Source organism: Lonchura striata, chromosome 1 (genome assembly GCF_046129695.1).
Source record: "Lonchura striata isolate bLonStr1 chromosome 1, bLonStr1.mat, whole genome shotgun sequence".
NCBI classification, from domain to species: Eukaryota; Metazoa; Chordata; class Aves; order Passeriformes; family Estrildidae; genus Lonchura; species Lonchura striata.
In genome coordinates, this window is record NC_134603.1 from 114,389,315 (window position 1) to 114,411,796 (window position 22,482).

General features: G+C 41.1%; 1 protein-coding gene across 3 annotated transcripts in view; it reads right to left on the reverse strand.

Moving 5' to 3' along the window:
- The window catches only part of SH3BP5 (SH3 domain binding protein 5), a 77,752-nt gene extending 56,966 nt beyond the window's left edge, over positions 1–20,786 (reverse strand). For all 3 annotated transcript variants that reach the window (XM_021543364.3, XM_077786910.1, XM_021543363.2), the window contains exons 1-3: positions 20,690–20,786; positions 18,346–18,408; positions 8,270–8,398 (exon numbers count right to left, since the gene is read on the reverse strand). In XM_021543364.3, coding sequence (XP_021399039.1) covers positions 8,270–8,398; positions 18,346–18,408; positions 20,690–20,770 — 273 coding nt within the window. In that variant the 5' untranslated portion in view covers positions 20,771–20,786. The remainder of the gene's footprint in view (positions 1–8,269; positions 8,399–18,345; positions 18,409–20,689) is intronic.
- Positions 20,787–22,482: the final 1,696 nt, after the last annotated feature.

A 22,482-nucleotide genomic window follows, 5' to 3' on the forward strand; every position in this document is an offset into this window, starting at 1 on the left:
GGACAGATTAAGAGGGTAAAAACCTGCCAGCCACACTAACCTACTGTCCTATTAGTAAGTTTGATAGGAAGACAAACACATTAAGGAGCTTTCCTTCACAGATCAGATCTTTGGCATAACTTTCCCAAGCCAACCAGGCAACATCTGTCATCTTCTCGACAGTTTAAGGACACCTGGTTTGACACACTCCAATATCACACTGTTCAACCAGGTGACAGAGCCAGAACACAAAAGTCACATTAAGTCAGGCTTTAAGTAAATAAATAAAGTTAATAAATCAGCCAGGCAAAACCTAGCTTGTTGACCCAGGTAAGTGACCCTGAGTTCCTTGCTTCCTAGGCTTTGTTGCTGCTTTGGCCTCAAGGAAAATGCAACAGAACCACGTTTCTAGACTTAAAATACATTTTTCAAGTTCTAAGCATTCAGGTGGAACAAACAGAGCACACCAAGCACAAGCTCTGTGCAGCAGCAGTGAGACACTGAGCACTGATGGCAGGGTAGTGACTCCCACACACTGCTCACAGGGTTTCAGATCCCAACTGTGCAAACATGACAGAAGAGCATGAGAGGCACTCCATCAAACTTTGAGCATGGCAAAACATTTGCTTGACTGAATCCCAAGTACATCCTGCTTCAGAAAAAGCTTACAAAATTCAGTGATTCCCTGGTGAAAGTCCAGGAAGTGACTCCTCACTCTCAATAACAAAGTTAGAGGTTCCCTTGCTTGGCTTATGCCCTCTTCAGCCCCACTGCCAGGCACGCATCGTGTGGGAAGGAAGATTAATACAGTGAGAATGTCCTTTGGTGTCACAGCAGTGGGAACTCCACATTTCACCACAGTACTGACGTCACATCTACATGGTTTCCCCAAGATTTAATGATGTGTTTTGTAATAAAAAAAAACAAAAACATTGGTGGGAAGAAGGAGGTCAGACCTAGAGCAGACCCACAGGGAGCAAAAAGGTAAAAAGGACATGCAAAACTTCACAGGCAAACAGGTACTACACACAGCCTCAATGCTTCGTATTTTCAGGCACTTCTTGCACAGCTCACCTACGTTTCATTCCTTTACCATTTCTTCACAGCACTGAGCTCCCAATTTCTCACACAGCAAGTTCCATGTCTCTTTTCCCTTCAGAACACACCAGTCATCTGTCCCAGGCAAGGCTTGTGCTGCCTGTCTGCCTCCCTCCCATGCCTGGCCTGCCACAGCGCCAGCCGAGGCCATCACATCAGCCTCCATTCCAGACAGGTTGGGAGCAAAGTTCAGGAAGGGAGCTGCTCCCCTGCCTCTCCATCACGTAACCTAAAAATCACAGCCATTTCCATATGGTTGATTTCCAGACCCAGGGAGAGTGGCTTCTCATGCCATACACCCCACCTTCCCAATCCAGGCATCATTCCCTCCCATCTCCCACTGCCAAGAGGCTACCCTAGACCCACCAGGGCAGCTGCAATACAGCATCCTCAGTTAAAAGGGCAAACAGCACAGGCAAGGCACAAACAACACTACACTGCCAGCCTAGACTGGTTATTGTAAAAGGCCAGAGCAGCAACATCCATCCAAACAACAAATAATACAAAATTCAAAAAAAAAGTCCTAGTGATCAGACAAGGGGAACAGTTTAAAACTAAAGGGGAGATATTTAGATTACACATTAGGAAGAAATGATTTACTCAGAGAGTACTGAGGCACTGTATCAGGCTGCCCAGAGCAGTTGTGGATGCCCATCCCTGGAAGTGTTCAAGAATGGGATGACTTGGGCATTGAACAGCCTGGTCTAGTGAGTGGCACCTATGCCTATGGCAGGTGGGCTGGAACTTGTTGATATTTAAGGTCCCTTCTAACCCAAACCACTTCATGACTGTATGATTACTTAACAATAACAGCACTGAACTACAGCTACAGAAAGTAGTTAAGTGCTCTGGGTGTTTGGTTTTTTCCTTAAACTGTTGGGAGAATTTGCAGGTGGTTTGCCAAAGTTTATTTCCAAGTCTCTGTATTTCTTCCCTTCAAAATGTGAATCTACATGATAGTTATTTGGTTTATGAACAGTTAATCAGAAACACTCCTTCAGCCAGGAAAGGTCAGCTGGTTGTTCCACTGTAACTGTGCCAATAATTTTGCTTTTTACTAGCTCCATGGCAAGTCTCCAAACAGGAATGCAAGTCTGTCACAGTTCTGCTGACATTTAATTTTTGCTTCTCAAGTTCCTTCTCCCTCCACCTATTTTTTTTTTTTTTTGCCAAGATAGGCTTACCAGATTAGACAAATCAGTCTTAACTCCTTGTTGTCCTAAACATGAGCATCAGAACTTCAGCTCCTAAAAGTAGGATGGAGAAGGAGATCCTTATGACATGGGAAGTCAATATATGGATAGATAACACATTTAGTGCCTAGGAACCAGAGGGAAAGACCTGGATATCTACCACTGTTGGAACTGGACCCAGGAGCTGCCATGTACACTCAGTGGTGCCCTCCTTTTCCCAGCAGAGCCAGCTGGTGCTGTGATCCCATTAGCTCTCACTGACTGAGTGAATTTGGATAGAAAACTTGGGTGCTATGTGAATTGACACTGGCAAGACCACCATTTCCAGCTCCTAATTAATCTTTAAGGATGTTCAGCAGTTTTGAACCTCCAAGTTACATGAATTTAAAAAGCTTTTGTTCCCTGAGCTAAGGAAGTTACCAGCTGTAACTTTCCACACTTGCCACACTACTTTCAGACATCTCAAGCCGTATACTTAGAAGCTGAAATGCAGTGGCCACCTCAGAAAGTTTTGTTCATTTACTGCCTTGATCTCTACAAAGAAGGGTATCAGTCTCATCTGCTGAGGAAGAATCTTCCAGCTAGGTAGGTGTGCTCTTATCTGCTTACACCCCTCCCACCTTTACCACCAAGTGGTTCAGTTCCTCCTCCATTCCTGTTCTGCAAGATTACAGCAGCTACTTTTCATCCTGATTCACTTTGAATAAAAAAATTCATTGAATCACATCAAAATTCATATTTGAGAGAGGAATTAATTTCCCAATAGTAACTGGGCTCCCCTAAGTTTTGTGAAGACAAGCAGAATGGAGGTGCAGGATCTGAATATCTGAAAGCTCACCTCTAATAATTCTTTATTCTCTCAGCTGATTTCTTCACACATATGTGGCAATCCAGTTATAAAATATTACCTGAGCAAAAGATCAGTGAGGTGAGAGAAAGGAGCTCTACAACATAAAAAGTTGCAGTGAACAGGACGGGACATCTGCCCCTACTTGTCTATCAACTGCACTTCCTCTTGGGTATGCCTGGACATCAATGGAGCTTCCATTGAGAAGCAGAAGAGAGAAGAACCACTGTAAATACTCATTCCAGCAGGTATTTCCAAGCCTTTTCAGATAAAAGAGTGCTCCTTAAGTATGAAAACATCATAAAAAAAAAATTACTTGTAAAACCTAGGAAGACTGACCCAAGCAGAAGTAGAACATGCATATCCTCCAACACACTGCTGTATGAACACATGGTACATGTGGGTCCTTTACTGAGACATACAGACAGGTACAACCTAGCATGGATCTTTCATCTATTTTTGCCTGAAGCAAGTTTTTTGACACTTTTTTGTAAAAGCTAAATGAGGCAGGGGGGCAGAGAGGTGAAGGGGATATCACAAATCAAAACCACATCTCTCCCAAATAGGCTCAGAACTAAAGCTGAACAAAGCATCCTTGCCTACTCCCAATCTGAGCTAATAAAATGCAACCCCTCACCCTGCCACAAAACCAAACCAAACCAGCCCACCACCAAACAAAAACCAACCAACAAAAAAGAACCAAAAACAAACCAAAAAATGCTGAAACTCAATTAAAAGCAATACTCCCAGGTCTTTTAGTCAGGTTACGGTCACTAAAAATGCATGGATTGTTTTATTTGTAGGGGTGGGAACACACTTTTATCAGATCCTTTTTCTAGCAGAAGCAAAGCAGAAAGGCATGTCTCCTGTTCAATCTGTCTATGGGTTCACAAGTGATGATGTATAGACAGCAGTGTTTTAATGGCACCTCTCACCCAGTGACCCCAAAGTGCTTTTACTTCCTTTAATGAACTCAGCTTCACAGCAGCATGACAGCTTCATTTTACATGGGAACTGAGAGACATGAAGTCATTCATCTGTGCCATGCAGCAGCACAAAATCAGCTCCTGCCAGCCCAGTGATTTATGCATTAGACCACACTTGCTTTTGCACAGCATCCTGTCACCAGGGCTGTCACTTGCTCTGTCACTTGCTCAGACACCACTGTGAACACTATTGCACAGGCACTTTCCAGCCCCAGCCCTGCAAAATGTTAAGTCAACAGTGACTTAAGACACTCCTTACCTCAGAGGCTCAGGACTTCTGTTTACATTATTAATGTTTCCTGACAACTTCATCCTTCTTCCCCATTAGCTTTGGGTAAGAAAAGTCTAATTCTTTGACTAGACAACTAGGGAAGCAGCTACTAGTAGAAAAAAAAAAATTAAAAAGAATAAACCACCATCCAAACCAGACAAACATATGAAGTTTGATCTTCTGAACATTTAGAACCTGAGTCACCTTCTGTATTACAGGAATTTCATATTGCTTCAATGTGGGCATTGCTTGTGTACATGCACAATCCTCTACCAAGGTTCTTCCACTGAACATGGGCATTACTGCATAAGTTAAAGAACAACATGAAAAGACAATATGCCAAACAAAAGATACTCTCACAGCAGAAGTACTTCAAAATTTAATTAAACAACAAATTTGAATCAAAATCCTCCAAAACAGTAAGGTGTTGTCTGCAATCAACACAAAAGGCACACTGCTGTACCAAATGAGGAATCACAACAGTTCTGTCTTGGCAGAAGTTACATGAAATCTCCTTGAACATGAATATTAGCTAGATCTCACTTGAGTCTCAGCAAAAGCCAAATACTACTGCTTTGGTACCAACAGACAGCATCCTGACTGCCTGTGCCACCATTTCAGAGGGCAAAGTACTCAGACCATAACACTCAGGGACCAGTGTTCTGGTGAAGAAAAGTTTGACCCTGAGATAGGCCAAGCCACGGCTCTCTCAGCAAACATTCCACAAACAAGATCCTACAGGACTTTTGCATAAGAGAGTTAATTTGTTTCAAATTCCCTATCTTCTGCCAACACAGGATTGCACAAGATCGGGATAAGGGTGAGTAGACAAAAGGGTTCAAGGTCCTAAAGCTTCTCCAGTATTATACTTCAGTTGGTGACCTGGTTTTTGGTGACCCCACATCACTGCCCTCATACCTTTTTAATGGATTTTACCTTAATAGATGAAACACGTATTTCCAAAAGAGACTTGTGCTGGTGCCATGTGAAAGCAAACTCCTCAATGTGACTTACTACAGCTTGCATCAGGAATTTACCCTGCAGCTGACATCTTAAACCCAAGTAACTCTGGACAACTCCTGCATTTCTGCCAAACTAAGTCATTAATTATGCAATTCTGTATTTCCAAAAGGCTTAAAATTTACAAGGTCATAGTTTTACTTCCCTTTAGTGAGAACAACAAAGAGGAATTTACACTTCCCTTTCACTTACCAGTAGAGTCACTCAATTTTCCCTTATTGTTTAATTAAAGCTGTTTCAGGCCCCAAAAACCTTGTGCCTATATTTTTGGATGCAGCCTGATGGCTCTAAAATAAGTGAAAAGAAAGAAGGAGGTAGACAATTCTTCATAGGTCAGATGATGTTAACAATTTAAATAAAAAAAAATAAGCTCTTCCCATGATTTCTCTACAGTTTTGCAAATCAAAGTAAAAAAAGAAATGCAAATTGACACCTAACCATGTTAATACTCTGGTACATTCCTCTATTTTCATATTTCCCTACCTATTCACTCCTTCTCCATAATTCTATCATTGTGGATTTGCTCCCAGTTAAGTGGAACTTTTCTAGATTAAATTAAAACTAGAAAAACTCTTTAGGCAGATACTTTATTGATTAATGGTACCAATCTTTCCAATCTCCCAGCTTCCAGATAGACTCACCATTGTTCAGTGCTTGCATTTTTCTTGCCCTCACATTTTCCATTTTAAGATGTTATTAGACAAAGGGCAAAAGAGAAATCAGAGATCATCTTCTGTCTCTGTCTGCTGAGCAGATACAAAGTGGGAATTCTGTTCCATGACCAGATCCATTAAACAAAATGAAAAAAAGTGAAATGAGTGGTTAGAAGGGCAACCCCTCTTTAAAATAAAATGCTATCAATGAATTAAAACACAAACAAATGTGTAGCAAATAAACAGATCTGGGATAAATAGCATTTAAATCTAGCTAGTGACAAAACAGATTGGGAGAAAAATACCATTCCCTCTAACAAGTCTACTACTGGAGCAGTGATTCTACTACTTTAAGGACCTTCAGAAGCTTGGGTTTCTTAGTGGTCTTCCAAAGTACCTTTGAATCAGAATGACTGAATGGATTTCATGGGTAGCAGAAACATAACAATATAAAATTCCATTTCCAGAACATAATCTGCTGCCAGCTTCAGGACAGAGGGCAAAGTTTACTGCTCTGAGTTTGTGATGTTACAAACCTCCAAGTCAATTGATATTTTGATTTTTTTTTTTAGGGTTTTTATTTGGTTGTGGGTTTTTTTGGTTTTGTTTTTTTTTGTTTTGTTTTGGTTTTGTTTTTTGGTACTGCAAAGTGTGTGCTTCTACCATGAACTTTTCCAAGTGTAACTCTTGAAGTCCTATGCATGCTGCGCCTTACCCAGCTATTTATAGTAATAGAAGTATAAGATCATGCTCAAGGCAGGGTTGCAGGGATTGTTTATCCAAATTGCACATACTAGTTTACACAATTACTAACTTCTGTAGCTCACCACTGGTTTATCTCTAGCACACACCGTAGTCCTCATGAGCAGGGTTTCAGAGCAGTTACAGATGAGAGGTAGATACTCCAGAGCACAGCAAGCAGGGCAGAGTTTACCTATTTGTCACACTGCTTCTAGTCTGCAGGATTAAGCCTAATAGCCCTAACAGCTCATTCCCATACTGAGACATAGCTCCAAAAAAATGCTATGCAATTTAAAGCATCAACATAGTCACATATTATCTTATATGCCACATCCCATCAACCCAGTTCCTGCTTCACATTACAACTAACTTTCAAGGCAATGAAGCTTGTTCATGCCTCCTTTTCCTGTGTGCTATTCTGAGGACACATTCTCGTCCCTCCCCTTCTCTTACCCTGAGAGTTTACTCCTCCTGGCACACACCTACTCTACTTTTCCCATCCCTCTACCTACTTTTATGAACAAAATCATTCTGCAGTTTTCATGTATTTCACACATGCCACCCCATCTCTCACTCTCCCCTTGAACACAATCACATCCCAGCTACCCAGCCACAGACAACACCCCACATATCCTTCCAGCCAAGCACAAAAGTAGCAGCTCTAGGCAGTTCTTCCTGCCTCAAGACAAAACAGAAATACCAGCCAGCAGGAACACGCTTCTCTTGGGGAAAAAAACAAAAAGCCTCAGCCACCAACAAGCCCCACCACCACAAACACCCAGCAGAAGCACTGCCTAAGCCACCACACACTCAACTCTCAGCAGCTTCTTCCATAAAATGAGATGCTGCCTGACATGTCACAAGCTTTCTGGCTTTCTCTTCATCCAGCAGGTCACACTCTTCCTTCCACACCTCATCCCTCCCTGAGCTACACAGGCCTAACAATAATCAAGCAGTAGTTGGGGCATGGGAAGTAAGGCCCTGATGAGAAAGCCGAGCTCAGTTTGTCCCTAAACCAAAACACTCTAGAGACACATTTAGCACATTCCTACTTCAGCACTACCCAATCAGCACCAAACCCTGCCCCACTCCAGCCTTTTTCCCTGCAGCTTCCAGCTGCAGCCATTTAGCTGCATTTATCTTTAAGAAGAAAAACCACATACACAAAGTCTACACTGTATTTTCAAATAAGTACAACTACTGATAGGAGAGAGCTCTGAAAGGCCATTTAGAATGAGAGAAGAGAGCTAGTCTTTTGCTATTGTGTCTGCTGTAGATGTTCTGGGTTTGAATAGCATGTGCAGCTGTGGCTGTGAAGAAATCCATTTTGCCATCAATTCCCATGGCTGACATGCAGCTGAAGACACAGCCCAGTGTCAGCCAAGTGCATATGCTTAGGATATCATTAGTAGCAGGAAAGCAGCACATCAGTGTGTGCCCTCCAACTACCATCAAAAGCTTACAAGGCAGAAAGTTCTTACCTGCCTGGCCACCCTCCGAGCTTCCCAGTAAGGTTTAGAGTCTTCTACAGCTTTTCCAATCTTCTTTACCAGCTCATCCAGTTTCACTGTAGCCTCGACCAGCACCGAGCGGAACTTCTGGCGTGCATCCTTCAAAACATTGCAGGAAGGGAAGAAAGGACAAAGGCAGATTAGAGCTTTAAAAAGTATTTCTACCTGTTTGTTCTTACCTTCAGGTTCCTCTTCAGATTCACACAGGAGCTGACACATTCAAAAGAGTTACTGGCATTTGGACTAAGAATTTTTCAGCAGAGGAACCCTGGAAGCCAGAGCCAAATCCTAAAGCTGGCATCCTAGACACCAAATCTTTGTCTTTCAGTGACAGCTTTTATATAAAACCTACAACAGCCTGTTCTGAATGTTACCTCTGTCAGGGTTTCTCAGAGAGGAATTGTTTGTAAATTACTCACTCTGTGAGGAGACTAACAGCAGTGTAACAAGCTCTGAGAGGGACTTCGATGGCAAAGACACCACACATACATAAAGCTAGAATGGTGCTAGCAGGCAGGCCAAACCTCCACAGCAGGCTGGCAAATCAGCTGGAATTGGCACAGAATGCCCATCTTTTCAGCTATGGTTTCTATCAATGGAGAAGGGCACCTACATTCCACTTTGCTGTTAATATTTTCTGTATTTTAAAATCCAGCTACTTCCAAACGGGATGTGTTGTGCTACTTACATGACTAGCTAAAGCAATTAAAATATTTTCTCTGTTCCACTGAAACTTCCACACATGTAAGAAAAGTGATTCTGATTTCAATCTCAGAATCCACCACAGACTCTAAATATATGAAATTATTATTGCAGATTGATGCAAATTCAGGCTGGGACCTGGCCCAGGATTTAAGGAGATGATGAGGAAGGGCCATGTGAGCTCTCAACAAGGCTTGTAGTTCTAATTAGAGTGCAACATTTATGCAGATTGCTGAAGTGACATGTTAATAATCAGGAAGCAGCTGGCTTGAAGAAGTGCCCTAATTCAGGAGGGTTTTGTCATTATTGTTGAAATTTCTATAATGCAAAACTGCTTATTCACTGGAAGATTTAAAATACATTCCAAGCTGCCACTATGCTCTCAGAAGTGGAAAAAAAAATGCAACAATACATCAATTTTTACAGAACAAGCAACATACTTCTGTAAAAGTTTCTTTGCTTCCTTTTTAGTGTTATGTAAAACTTGAACCAGCATCAGCATTATCTTAGTCCTGGGCAAATAGCTTTGGATTCTTAAGGTGCTCCAATTTATTCTAAGGAATTATTCAAATGGGTAACAAGGTCAAAAATGGAGAATTAAATGGACATTAACTTATTATTTCATTAACTCAAATCCAGTCAATAATCTCATTTCTCAGTGAAAGCCTGAAATGTATCATTGAAACAATATTTATTGAATCAATGATTTTCTCAGTGAGAAGAATTTGAATATTTCCAATTAAATTACTGGACCATACATGGTTCACAGCTCAAAATTAGTTTCATAAGTAACTGAAAAAAAGACTCCAAGCATGATGACTATATTGCAAGAAAAATATTAAGTGCTGAAGTATATTTAACAAAGACAAAAATTCTTTTCAAGTGTAGGAACAGAATTAAAAGCTCATTTCTAAATGAATGAGCCAGAAGATTTCTTTTCACTCTCTTTGCGAAAGCTGCATTTAAGGATATTAGTTAGGCAAAGCAAATAGTTTAAGTAAAAAAATCCCTATGCAGTGATTCATCCAAAAGTTCAGTTCCCATGTTTGTAAGATAAGCACTTGGAACGAAGAAATCATCACTACAAATCTGTGCTTGGAGACCTACCCCAAATTTACTCATGTAATAATTATATATAGTCTTATCCCATGGGAAAAAGATGACTAGTTCCCACTTGGAGTTTAAAAAACAAAAGAAAACAAAGGACACTAAGAACAAAGCAGTCAAATTAACAGCAACTTCTGTACCCATTCATCTCCCTTTAACTCTGAAGCAGATAAAAATTACTGAACTGCAAGTGCTCCTCTAACTGCTGCCTGAAGCACAGGTCTTACAAGTGGTAAAACAGACATTTGCCCATGAGCAAACTCCCATCCACACAGTAGTCAGCTACACAGAATACGAAGCTTCAGCTGAAGAACACACTGGTGTAAAATTCCAGTTTATCATTTTCCCCCAAAGATGACTGGTTCTTCTTTCAAGGCTTAATTTAGGTCTGACCACCCTCATTCTTGCAGTGAATAATAATGAAAACCAAAATATCACAGAACTTTGTATCATCCATCACAACTTATTTTAAGTGACATTTATTCTCAGGCTCCTGACTGTCAGGAACACAAGCCTGCAGGCTCCAATACCTGCATGACAGAACAAGCAGCTGCTCAATTCTCTGCTGGGATTAGTCCCCCAACCAAAGGTTTCCAGCCATCCCATTCAGACCCAGCAGCAGGATGCCGAGGACTCTTGAGGTGGGATGCCAAACCCACGCCCTCTGCAGCCCTACACACAGCACTTTTACTCTCCACCAGCCCCAACTACAAAAGCAAACAATCCCACACTGTGTGTGTGCTCCTGTAGGAACCCAGTGCCTTCACACCACCCAGTCTCCTCACCCCAAAGTGCAGGGGCACAGCTCCCCCAGCAAACACTCAGCCACGCTCCTGGATCCAGGGTGTGGGCCCTGCCACGTGCTGGCAGAGCACCTGCAAAAGACATCACCCTTGGGACAGCACAAAACTCCCCTGGCAGGTAATCCTGGGGAAGGCTGAGTAAGAACTACAGCTGCAGCAGCTATTTTTACACTTCATGTGAAAATGAGGAGGACAGAAGCATCAAGGCAATTGCACCAGTCAGTAGGACTGGGTTTGGTGCACTTACTCTTTATGGGACATGAGAAGCACACCTGTTGCCCATGGAAATGAATGGGCCTGTGGTCAAGGCAGTAAAATGGGAATTAATTTAATTCACTGCTCTATGTCTGGCCTCCCACGTTACTGTCAGTGAGACACTTCGACTCACATGTGAAGTAGTTGAAAGCTACAAATCCTCCTAACGCTGATTTCTGTAAGGACACATCACAAACTTAGAGGCTCAGAACAGCAGATCACTTCAGCTCATTCGTGGTCCCCAGCAAAAGGCAAGTCCTACATCCGTGTTAGAAAGACAACCATGACATTTTCAAGCTACTTATCAAATCCTCTGGTGTGACTTGCCCCTCCATACAAGTGTTACTATTGAACTGCCAAACTCCTGCTTCATTTAGATCTTTATCTAGCACACATGGATAATAGAGAAAGGAAAATACGTCAATTCCTGCAACTTGCTGTCGTGAGCAAAATCAAGACAGTGCAGCATATGCCACAGAAATTTTCTAGCACAGTCCTCAATCTCTAGTTTCTGTATTTCAGTTTCTTGAAAGATAATTCATTCCAGCAGAAATGCTATTCATTGATAACAGCAGCCTTAGGTAATGTGAGTCACTCTCACCATTTCTGGGCAAGTTTCTATGTTTTGGTTTTTTTGTTTTTCTCATCACTGCAGTGAATACATACACAGACTCTAACAGAAGCAATGCAATTGACATGAGACATCTCAAACACCCTGGAATTGTTAAAGCATGTTTTCCCCTCTACTCACTCCTAATCTTCTGTGATCATTTTTAAGAACACCTTGCTTTTGATTTTAGAAATAGAAAGATGACATTGAAAATGTTAGCCAGTCAGCTTTCAATGTTTTTTTCCCCTCCTATTTGCTCAAATAGGATGATAAACCTTTTCCAAGCTGGACAAAAGCCAATTAAAGCATTTAACCTCAATGTGTGTCGCAAGGTTAAAAAAAAAAAAATTAGCAGGAGAAGCTTCTCACTTAAATTATTTAAATTACAGCCTTAACAAGTAGGCTCTCACTAGCTAGCTGTTTGTCATACACACACTCTATTCAGGCAGAGCACTTAGTGTAGCACTGGACAGCTGCAGTTTACTTTTCAACATCTTTTTCTATGGCTGCAAGAGCTCCACGCTCATCAACTTTCTTCCTGGAAATCCTTAGCACTTTTATTTCAAAAGAGATTTCACTAGCACTGTCTTAAGGAGCATGCCAGACCTCTACCCCATATATGGTTTAGCTGCAATAGTTCATTTTTAAAAGCAGACTTTGTTTCCAGTGACTTGCTGCTGGGCAGCTTTTTGATACTGCACCAGAAAGAGGAACCACACTTAAGGACAGGTCATCCTTACAGCAGCATTTTGAAGATCCATTCTCAAATGTAGGGAAAAAACTAAAAAGCTAAAATACAATTTTCAACCTATAGAGCACCTGTCAGAGGAAAAAAGCATGCCTGTTTTTCTCACTCATGAGTGATGGTGATGAGCTGGTGTTAGATGCCAGATGACAAGCAAATAACTATTTCTGCCCATCAAATGAAACATGTATTTTTCAAATAATTTTATTTTTAAAATTAGCTTTACATATCAACCATGTCTGAATCATCTTAGTACCCAGCACATCTAAATTTAATTTACAAAGGTTGTCTCATGACCGTTCTGCCAGTCTGGCATGCAGAATCTCTGGCAAGCATGGGAGGTGCATGGAAATTGAATTGCTGGCTGAGACAGGCTTCATCTCTTTCCAAGAGGCTGACAGGATGCATACCCATCTTCTCTGCTACAAAGACCTACTAGCTCCAAAAGCTCATCTCCAAGCTAAGCCAGCATCAGTATCATACATTCACACCAAAAAGATGTACAAGGTGTGCTCAGAAAATGCCCTTCAAGCATCAAACCAGTTAAAGACACTTTTAACGTCTCTTTGGTACCTGAGTAGTTCAAGTAAGCCAGACTGGCAACCTAATCTTAAAAACAAAGTGCAAGGAAGGGGATAAGTAGTGTCTCAATTTTTAAGAGATAAGAAAAGTCTTCAGTTTGTTGTTTGTTTTTTTTTTTTAAGGCAGCTACTAATTTGCTATACAAGAACAATTAAAAAATCAGTACCTGAAAGTTGCTCTAACCTCCTGCTTGCAGACAGTTACAAACTGAGACTACCAATACTTTTTACTATAAATGTTTTTTATTATCTTAGAAAAAGAGAGAAGAAAGCAGGCATGGGAGAGTATTGGGTGTTCCTTCCAAAGCAAGATTCCTCCACCTAACCCTTCCTCTCTCAGGCTGGAAACCCATCTTTAAGTCAAGAACATGAATCAAGTAAAGCCCTTTGACTCACTTGGTTGACAAAATCTTTCCAGAGCCACAGCAGAGGAAGAAGCCTTCCCTTACTCATTCTTGAATGAAAGCAGAAGGCAAAACAACAAGCAATTCACACACAGGAGCCATTTCCTATGGAAGCAAGTAGATCATAAAGAAATGTGGAAAGATTTGTCCTGATAGTGCTGGATGAATCCATCACCCATGTACATCTTCCTCCAAAAGCCAGCAGGAAGACCAGCCAGTGAACTGCTTGGCCTTATCGCTGCATTCTTTTGTGGACACTGGAAAATGCTGCACAGGGATACTGATAAGGTGGCGGATGTTTCCAGAGATAGATGTTTCCTCAAGCCAAGCAGGCATGCTCAGAATGAGATTCCAGACACTGAGAGGTCATTTTTCTAAAACCTGAGAAACGGAAGATTTTTTGTTTTAAATCTACTTACATGTTTTATGTGTGACAGGGTCAACAGCTCAAGTTTTTTTTTTTTCCTAAAAACAAGTATTTTAGTGAAAAAGTAAGAAGCAATTCTAAATAACTGGTGAGTATCCTCCTGCCAGTGGGAAACAGAGAATTAATTCCATGTTTTGCTTTGCTTGTGTGTGCAGCTTTTGCTTTACTTAACTGCCTTCATCTCAACCCGTGGGTTTTCTCACTTCTACTCTTCTGGTTCTCCCTCCCATCCCACAGGCGGGGAGGGAGACAGGGGCTGTGTCATGCTTATCATGCAGCTGGGGTTAAACCACGACAGAAAGCCCTTCCCCTTCTGAGAGGGGTTCAACTGCTGACAAGGCTCCACAGCTAATAAACTCCTTTCCTTTTATCCAACAACAACCCAGCGTGACCATTATCCAGGACTAAAAGCAAGATGAAGTCTTGCAGATCAGGAATAGAGGATCTAGGCAAGCACACAAGAAGGATCCCAACCAGGCCCTCTGCTAAGGAGCATGGCTGGAAGCAGCACTGTTCAGCTCCAGCTTTCCTGTGCACTATCTCCCATGAACAAACATTGGCAAGCTCGTAGCTCCAGCAACACAAAAAACTCTCTAACAAAAACCACATTTGGGATAGCTGGGATTCCAGTGGTAACTTTAATGGTATGCGCTGCATTTCCTCTCCCCACAAAGCTGCCAGAGGGTCCCTGGGTTAATTTGTTACATCTGAGTTGTACTTTCAGAGCCAGCCCAAGCTGTGCGTGAGCTGGCTGGACAGACAAATCGTGCACGTTTGTCAAGTACATTCACAGCTCCTGATGCGAGTTCAGACGGAGATGCACTTCCAGTAAACAGGAAAAAACCTCTTGCACTTGGCCAAAACACACTTGTATCTCCCCTGCAAGACGTTTCCCTCAGCCCTTCACGGACACTTCAAACATAAACAGGGACATTAGCCAAGCCAAGTGTTAAATCCCTCAGAGAACCCTTATCGTCCTTCTGCTGTGTCAGTAATGCTCAGTGTTGCACTTAGGATGAGCAGCATTATGGATTTTAAATCAAGTCTAATCAAAGATTCATTAACAGGCAATACATTAACGCAACATATAACCACGAGCCACTCAGTGCCCTTCAGCCACTCTGCAACTCCTGAACAGGCAGAGAGTGTCAGCAGGTCAGGATATTTCTTCAGGGTTTAATAGGATAGGTCAAAAGAGCAAAAAATTAGTACTTCTTCCAAGTAAAAGAATAGATGTAGCCAACTTCAGCGTATCTATTCAAGTCATGCCATGCATGTATATCCCGTGCTCTCACAGGCAGTATGGGTGCAGAACTTATTTTAAAAGATTAAAAAACCCAGACTGTTCAACTTAAAAACAGATCATATGGCAGTTTCAGAGCAGAACTTAAATAAGTGGCAGGCTGATCAACTTAAAACAGAATTCCCCATTTTATCATCTCAGTAAGCAGTAGACACCAGTATTTTCTACATTGCTCAAACAAGGATATTCCTGTGGCTACACCTAACCAGTGCAGTCTCAAAATCCCAGAAGCCTCTACTGAATTCAGCCCCATAATATTTTCCACTGGGTAACGCAGCATTATTACTTCCATTCTGCAGATGCAGACCTGAGGCACAAGAAGAACAAAAGCAAGGGTTTAGAAGGATTTAACAGCCTTTTTTTTCCAGTTAATGGGAACTGGAGACAGTCAGCAGTCCCACTTAGAGCAACTCACACAAAGCTACATACAGGAAGTCCAGAACAGTCTTGCAGCACTCAGATGCCACAAGGTTACCCTTCCTGCTTATCAGAGAGTACATCAAGTCACAAAAACACGGGTGTCTTTTTCTGAACTTCCTTCAAAGAAATATACCTTCTACTCAAACACTCCCATTGCTTTTCGAGATTATTCTGGGACAAAAATAACAGTAGGAATGTACAGACCACAAAGTAATATTACAGAAATCTGGTAGTCAGCAACTTATGCTCTAAATAATGTAATGATACTTTTATTTTCCCATTAAAGATATTGAAAAGAAGAAGAAAATGATACTAGAAAAACAGGATAAATATAACTCCATTGTCTGGTTAAAAAACACCCCCACACACCTTTCTTCCACTGAAATATAGCAGGAACCCCACAAACTAGGCAGGGGTAGCAAGAGGGACCCAAAGCAGCTAATAAGAGCCAAAAGTGCAAATCTTCAAGGGGAAACTCAGCGTGGCTCTCCCAGAAGCTCATCTTTTCAACAGCTTTCATGAATTTTGGAAGGCTTTGAAGCAGAATGATCCCAATTCCAAATGCCTCCTTCCAAACTTTCCTATGAAGCTGTTTGGCAAATCTTTCTTTTCTTGTGCAGAGTATGAATGCAGAGATTTTCTGCTAACCACAAGTGTTGGTTGTTGTGGGATCTTTTTACCCCTTTCCCCTAGAAAGGTTTTAAGTCCATTTAAAATGCATTTATCAACCTGCATATAAATTAAGCCTTGCTTACATCATCCAACCGCACTTGTCCTCAATATTTAAGCAGATCAAATGTAATGAAAATCTTTACGGATTAAAAATTACGCAGTTGCACGATACCACAAAGTGGCATCCATCCAGTAATAAGATTTTTGGATTAAAAGTGAAGAGGAAACATTCAAGAAAGCATACTCTTGGTGGTATTTCACCTTAATTACATCAAAAACTGCTTACAGTAAGTACTACAGACAGATCTGCAGTAAACACTTAATGGCAAAGTGCAGAGAATGATTATATGATTTCTACCTAACACCTGGTCTTTACTAGGCTGAGTAAGCAACAATTTAAGACCAAGTCAATGTGGAAATTCTGCTATTTTATTTACAGTTATATTTCCAGGAGCCTTTCAGCCTCTACAGCTCAGCATGTGCCACACACACAGTAGCTACAAATCTGCAGGCTTGACAAACACTTGATCACATGAGTAATTTTAATCAAGCAGCAAAATCCCATCTTAAAGTCACTAGGATTTATTTCATGAGGATGCCTTTGCATTATTATTACTACTCCATCTGCTTCATAGCATGTCCTCTGTGAAAGGTTATGAAAAAATTAATAAAACCCAGGCAACTATCCATAGCACCATCTTTCAATTTCAGTACCTCAGCATGAAATAAGGAGACTGAAAAGATACATATAATGATTTTTTTCAATATATCTATATAAAGATTCCTGAAGTCCATTTAATTGCTACTGTTGCAGACTAGACTACTGATTTTTAAAGTTCACTCATAAAATTTAAATCATGCTAGTGACACTGAACAGTTTTCACAGCAAAAATACTGTTTCATTTTGTATAGCAAACAGTTCCCCATTTAACTAATTTTATTAACCAACAAATTCATGATCTACATGCCACAAATGACAGAATATGCAAACAAGTGGAGATAAGAAACAAGCTACAAGACATAGCATGTACAAAGACCATAACCCCATTTTCTGTTCAGTGCTTTCAATGGATACTCCAGTATTTTAAAATTCTACCAAGAACCACACCATGCTTGAGCAAAAAAAAAAAAAACAACCAAAAAACCAAAGAATCAAACAAACCATATTTTGACATTTTGAAGGTACAGACAGAAATCTATAGGTGCACTTTTATAGTATGTTCCTCACTGCAATCTCAGAATGTTTCAATACAGTATTCAAAACTTTGCAATATCAAAATTATTTAGGATGTCAAGTCATATTTTATGCCAGTCTTTTTAAGCACATATTCATCTTGTACTTGCACTGGCTTTATCTTCTTTTTTTTTCAAATAAAATAAAATTTAGATGTACACATAGGATAGTTCGTTTTGCTTCAGTATTAGATCAATAATGTTGAGCCTTCCAACATAATTACCAAGATGAAGCTCAAATTTAGGGATTTAGAAACAATTTCTTCAGAACTTGCTATTAGATTTATAAGTATTCCCGAAAACCTCTCTGTATAACCAGGAAGTCTTTTATTCCAACTTTCCTTCACCACCTTCCTTGCTCAGGAAGTGATGACAAAAAAGGCAAAGATAACAATCTAAAAAAACCCCAAAGAGAAGATCCTATCAGATAGTTGTATGGCAAAAACCTCTTAACCAAATAACTTTCCCTGTCTATAATCAACAAACACAAAACAGCGACTTGTAAAAATAAAACTTCTCTAAGCTTAGTGTCAAAACCTAAAAATAAGTTCTGGCAGTGGCTGTGTGAGAGGTTCTCCACACAGGGTTTTTACACTGTCAGCATACCTCTACCTTTTCAGCTGTTAGGTCAATTAATATCTTTAAAAACATCATCACCAGACTCTTGCTGTGAAATTACCATTCAGGATGCACAAATTCAGAAGGCAACCTACACAAAAACACTGTCCTTCTGTTCACAAAATCCAGCATGCACAAAAGGTAAATGTAAGGATAAATTCTGTACCTCCAGCTCCGTCTCTCTGCGATTGATATCATCTGTAGATTGATTCAGTTTTTCTAGCTCCCCCTAGAAGGAAAGAAAGTCAGATGCATAGTAAGAAATCAAGTGAAAAAACACGTCTGAGAAGGCTCATTCAGCATCCCCACAGAAAGCTCACAAGAGCTTTGGGTAATGAATTTAGCGAAAAGAGGAAACCTTGAGATGTTCAGCTTAACTTTGCCAGTGGTCTTCTCCTTTGCTACTTAAAAGAAAAAATAATCAGAGAAGGTCTATAGCTTTATGTTAAGGCGACACATTTCCTATTCTGGCTACTTCTTTTCTATTACAAATAAATACAAAGTACAGTATTCTGTCTCATTAATCAATATAGCCAGTATCAGTGAGGTACTGGGGAGACAGACACACCCACGCTGAAAGATTAGCATAAAGTTTGTACTATCACAGGAGACACCCAGTGAAAGGACAGAACTGATAAGAAACACATCTTGGCGCATGAGAGGCATTTTATTTTGGATTTTGGCAAACCATTTATTAACCCAACCAGTCCAGGGGATGTACAATTATGTTCACATAATTTGCCTTCCTGCCAACATTTTGATCCCATAACAGCAGAAACAAAGGTGTTAAATACCTTGAATAAATATGTAGCAGAAGTGCTGCTGGCATGAATGAAGTTAGTGTAAAAATAAAGCTCATTCTTACTGTCTTTCTTATCTCAAAAAGCAACCCTTAGGAGGAGACCTGATAGCTTTCTTTATCTGAGCAACATGTTCCTTCATGTGAGATTATAAGATTTTTAACAGGAATGTTCTCCAATTGAAACATTATTTAATTGTCAACTGGTGTAACAGAACACGCCATTAAATGTTTTGCTGTACAAACCGAACGCTGTAAATTGATTGTCACTTGAGCAGTTTCCCACTAGACTACAAGAATTACTCCAGTTACAACCAGAAAGGAATTAATTACAACAGTTTAGCTCTCTTAGCCTCAGCGGTCAGATTTCGTTTCCTTACTCCTAGGACTTGGAAAACACCTATTTGGGTGTCCATGTTGTCTGAAACAAACACCCATCCAAAAATTGCCTAATTGTCTCTTACTGTAAGGCTCTAAACCTCATGGCTCTGCGGAAGCAGGCACAGCAGCCTGTTTTTCAAACCAAACAGAAAACTGAACAAAAACAATTGTTTTGCCAACAATTCACAAATCGTATATGTGGAAACGTGTTGCAAGCTGAAGAAACTAAGGCCGAAATTAGATCAATAGATACCAACCAAGCTCAGCCTCATAAAATCAGGGCAGTACCAGGCTAGCTTTTGGCTGAGGGCCTCGCTCTGTGTAACCATGTTTTGAGAATTTTGCAATGGCTCTGCACAGCCCTGGAAAACAAAATGCTCACGATGGAGAAAAGAATGACAATTACAGCGCGCGGGGACCTGCGCCAAGGATCCTCTCAGCAATGTACACACGTGTTATATTCATTCATGACAAACAGGACCAGCAATGCTGGAGGCAAAAACCATAAATCTGCAGAGTCCTAAAAATACATTTCATTTCAGGAACCACAGCGTGCTTCAAGTTTGCACCACACTATTGGTCGAGACACGATTTTGGGGAGAAAAGCTTTGTTTAGAAACCATGCAAGAATAAAAAGCATTGCAGAAGGCATTCACCTAGAAGAAGCACCATATTCCACTAAAGCTCCTTCTTACGAGACATAAAAAAAATAATGACAAAAATAATGAAATAAAATTTTAAAACCTATATTTTCCCGCATTTACGAATTTCTAAGCACCAGCCGCGCTCCACGAGCAAGGTCACGCTGTCATGGTCAAAACTAAAAAGGGGAGGGGGGGTGGATTTCAGCAGGAGGAGGAGAAGGAGGGACGCCCAACAGAGCCCGGAGCGATGCCCGGGGTAACAAAGGGCTGGGGCGCTCCGGGGGCGCTTCCCCCGCTCCCGGCGGGCACAGAGACACCCGGGGCTACTCCGGGAGAAAAAAAAAAAATTTATATATATATATATATATATATATATATATATATATATATACACACACACACACACATCTATATATATATATATATATATATATATATATATATATACACACACACACATATATATATATATATGCATGTTTGTATGTATATATGTGTGTGTATATATATATATATGTATATATATATATATATACACACACATGTATATATGTATGTATGCATGCGTGCACATACGCAGCAAAACCAATGAAATAAAAGACACAACCATTGTTACACACAGCCATAACACACACATTGAAACGAACTTTAAGAAACGCAGCCGCCCCTCGGCGGCAGGCCCTCACCTGGATGCGGGGGTCCACCTCCTCGTCGTCGGGCCGCGCCGGCTCCTCGGCGGGGCGGCCCCGGCGGCCGCCCGGCTCCATGGCGGCCCCGCTGCCGCCGGCGCCGCCGCTGCCGGGCCCGGCTCCGCCGCCCGGCCCCGCCTCCGGGGAACCCCTCCCTCCCCACAGCGCCCCCGTCTCTTTGTGCCTTCGCAGCGCAGCGAGGGAAACGGCGAAATTGCGGGGTTTCGTTTTTTTCCCCCCCGCTTCTTTTTCTTTCTTTTTTTTTTTCTTTAACCCTCCCTCACGCCCCGTTTTTCTGGCGTGCTAATTCCTGGTCCCCCCCGCAGCGGCGCTGCGTGAAACCAGGATGAGTAGTTCCAGGTGCAGGGAAACGCTAAGGACACCTTGCTGGCTTTTTTTAATTTATTTTTTCCTCCCCTTCTTTCCTTCTTTCCTCTTTTTCAAGCTCTGCTGGAGGCTGACATGCCCATGGAGAGGAAAAAAAAATGTATAAAGCGAGAAAGGGAGAAAAAAAAAATTACTAAAGGCACTTCCAACAACCTTGAAAATTCAAATGCAACCCAGATTTCTACAGTGTGGCAGCTAAGCGGGCAACTATTGTACCTGCTGCATGCAGAAGAAAAAGACATACTGAAAACACATCCCTTTGTTGTCAGTAAAAAGGAACTTCGAACAAGAACTATGTACATGCATGGCCCATGTCTAGCAGAGTTCTTCAGATTAGTGCCTGCCTAATCACAGGGGTGGATAACAAGTAATTTTGAACAGATGAGGAATATATTTCCACCTTTAAAGTAACATTATTAATTTAGCCTCATGTTTTTGTTTGAAAAATCCTCCAAAGGTAATAAAAAATGGAAAATTTAGATGTGGTGAAGAAAGAAGCTTCCTTTGTGAGACTAAAGGTGAAAAAGAATCTCATATCTCTTTACAAGATAAAAATAAGGAGCTAAAATAAGAAGATAAAAATTAACATTGCTAAGGTAACTAAGGTTAAAAGGGAGGCAAAACTAAAGCAGTCAAGCTCTTCCAAATGCTATAAAGCAACCGAGGGGATAAAAAACAAAATATGGGAAGAGAGTGACATAAACATTTGAAAATGGTATAAACATGCAAAGTGACACCAACAAACTAAAATAATCAAGGAACAGAGGAGGTGTTGCAAAAACGCAGATGGGTTGTTTGCAACATCTTCACTGCTCACAGCAGAAAAAATCATGTAAAGGGAGGGAAAAAAATAAAAACAAACCAAAAACCAAATTAGCCAAAGCCAAGTGTTTACTCTTACTGCTGTCTTTTAGGGGATTCTGATGTGTACATACAGCCAGATGTTCCCAGGGCCCTGGCATTTCTCTTCCCTGGTGTGCTCATGCCAAGACTGTAGACTATAGACTGGTCAAATAGTCAACACTCCCATCATCAGCACAGAAAACACAAAGCTGCACATGGAAGACTTAATGTGGATAGTCCTGCTGTTGCCCCTTTGTTTTCTAAAAAACAAGACTATGTAAAAAATTCACTGCAGCTATGCCCTGTTCCTCCAAATCCTGCACAGGCTTACCCATGGTGATGTCACAAAAGGCACTGCCCACCGCTTGGGATACAGAAGTGCTCCTGCACACACATGCTCTCCCAAAGATATTTGTTATGTTTGCACAAAGGACCCTCTTCTTCCATTACCACTGTAACAATCCCTGTGATTGTTGCAGCTCGAAAACCTCCAGCCAAACTCATCAATCTGCTACCATCAAGGCAGAGCAAGCTGTCTCTCTCCTTAGCTGCACAGTGGA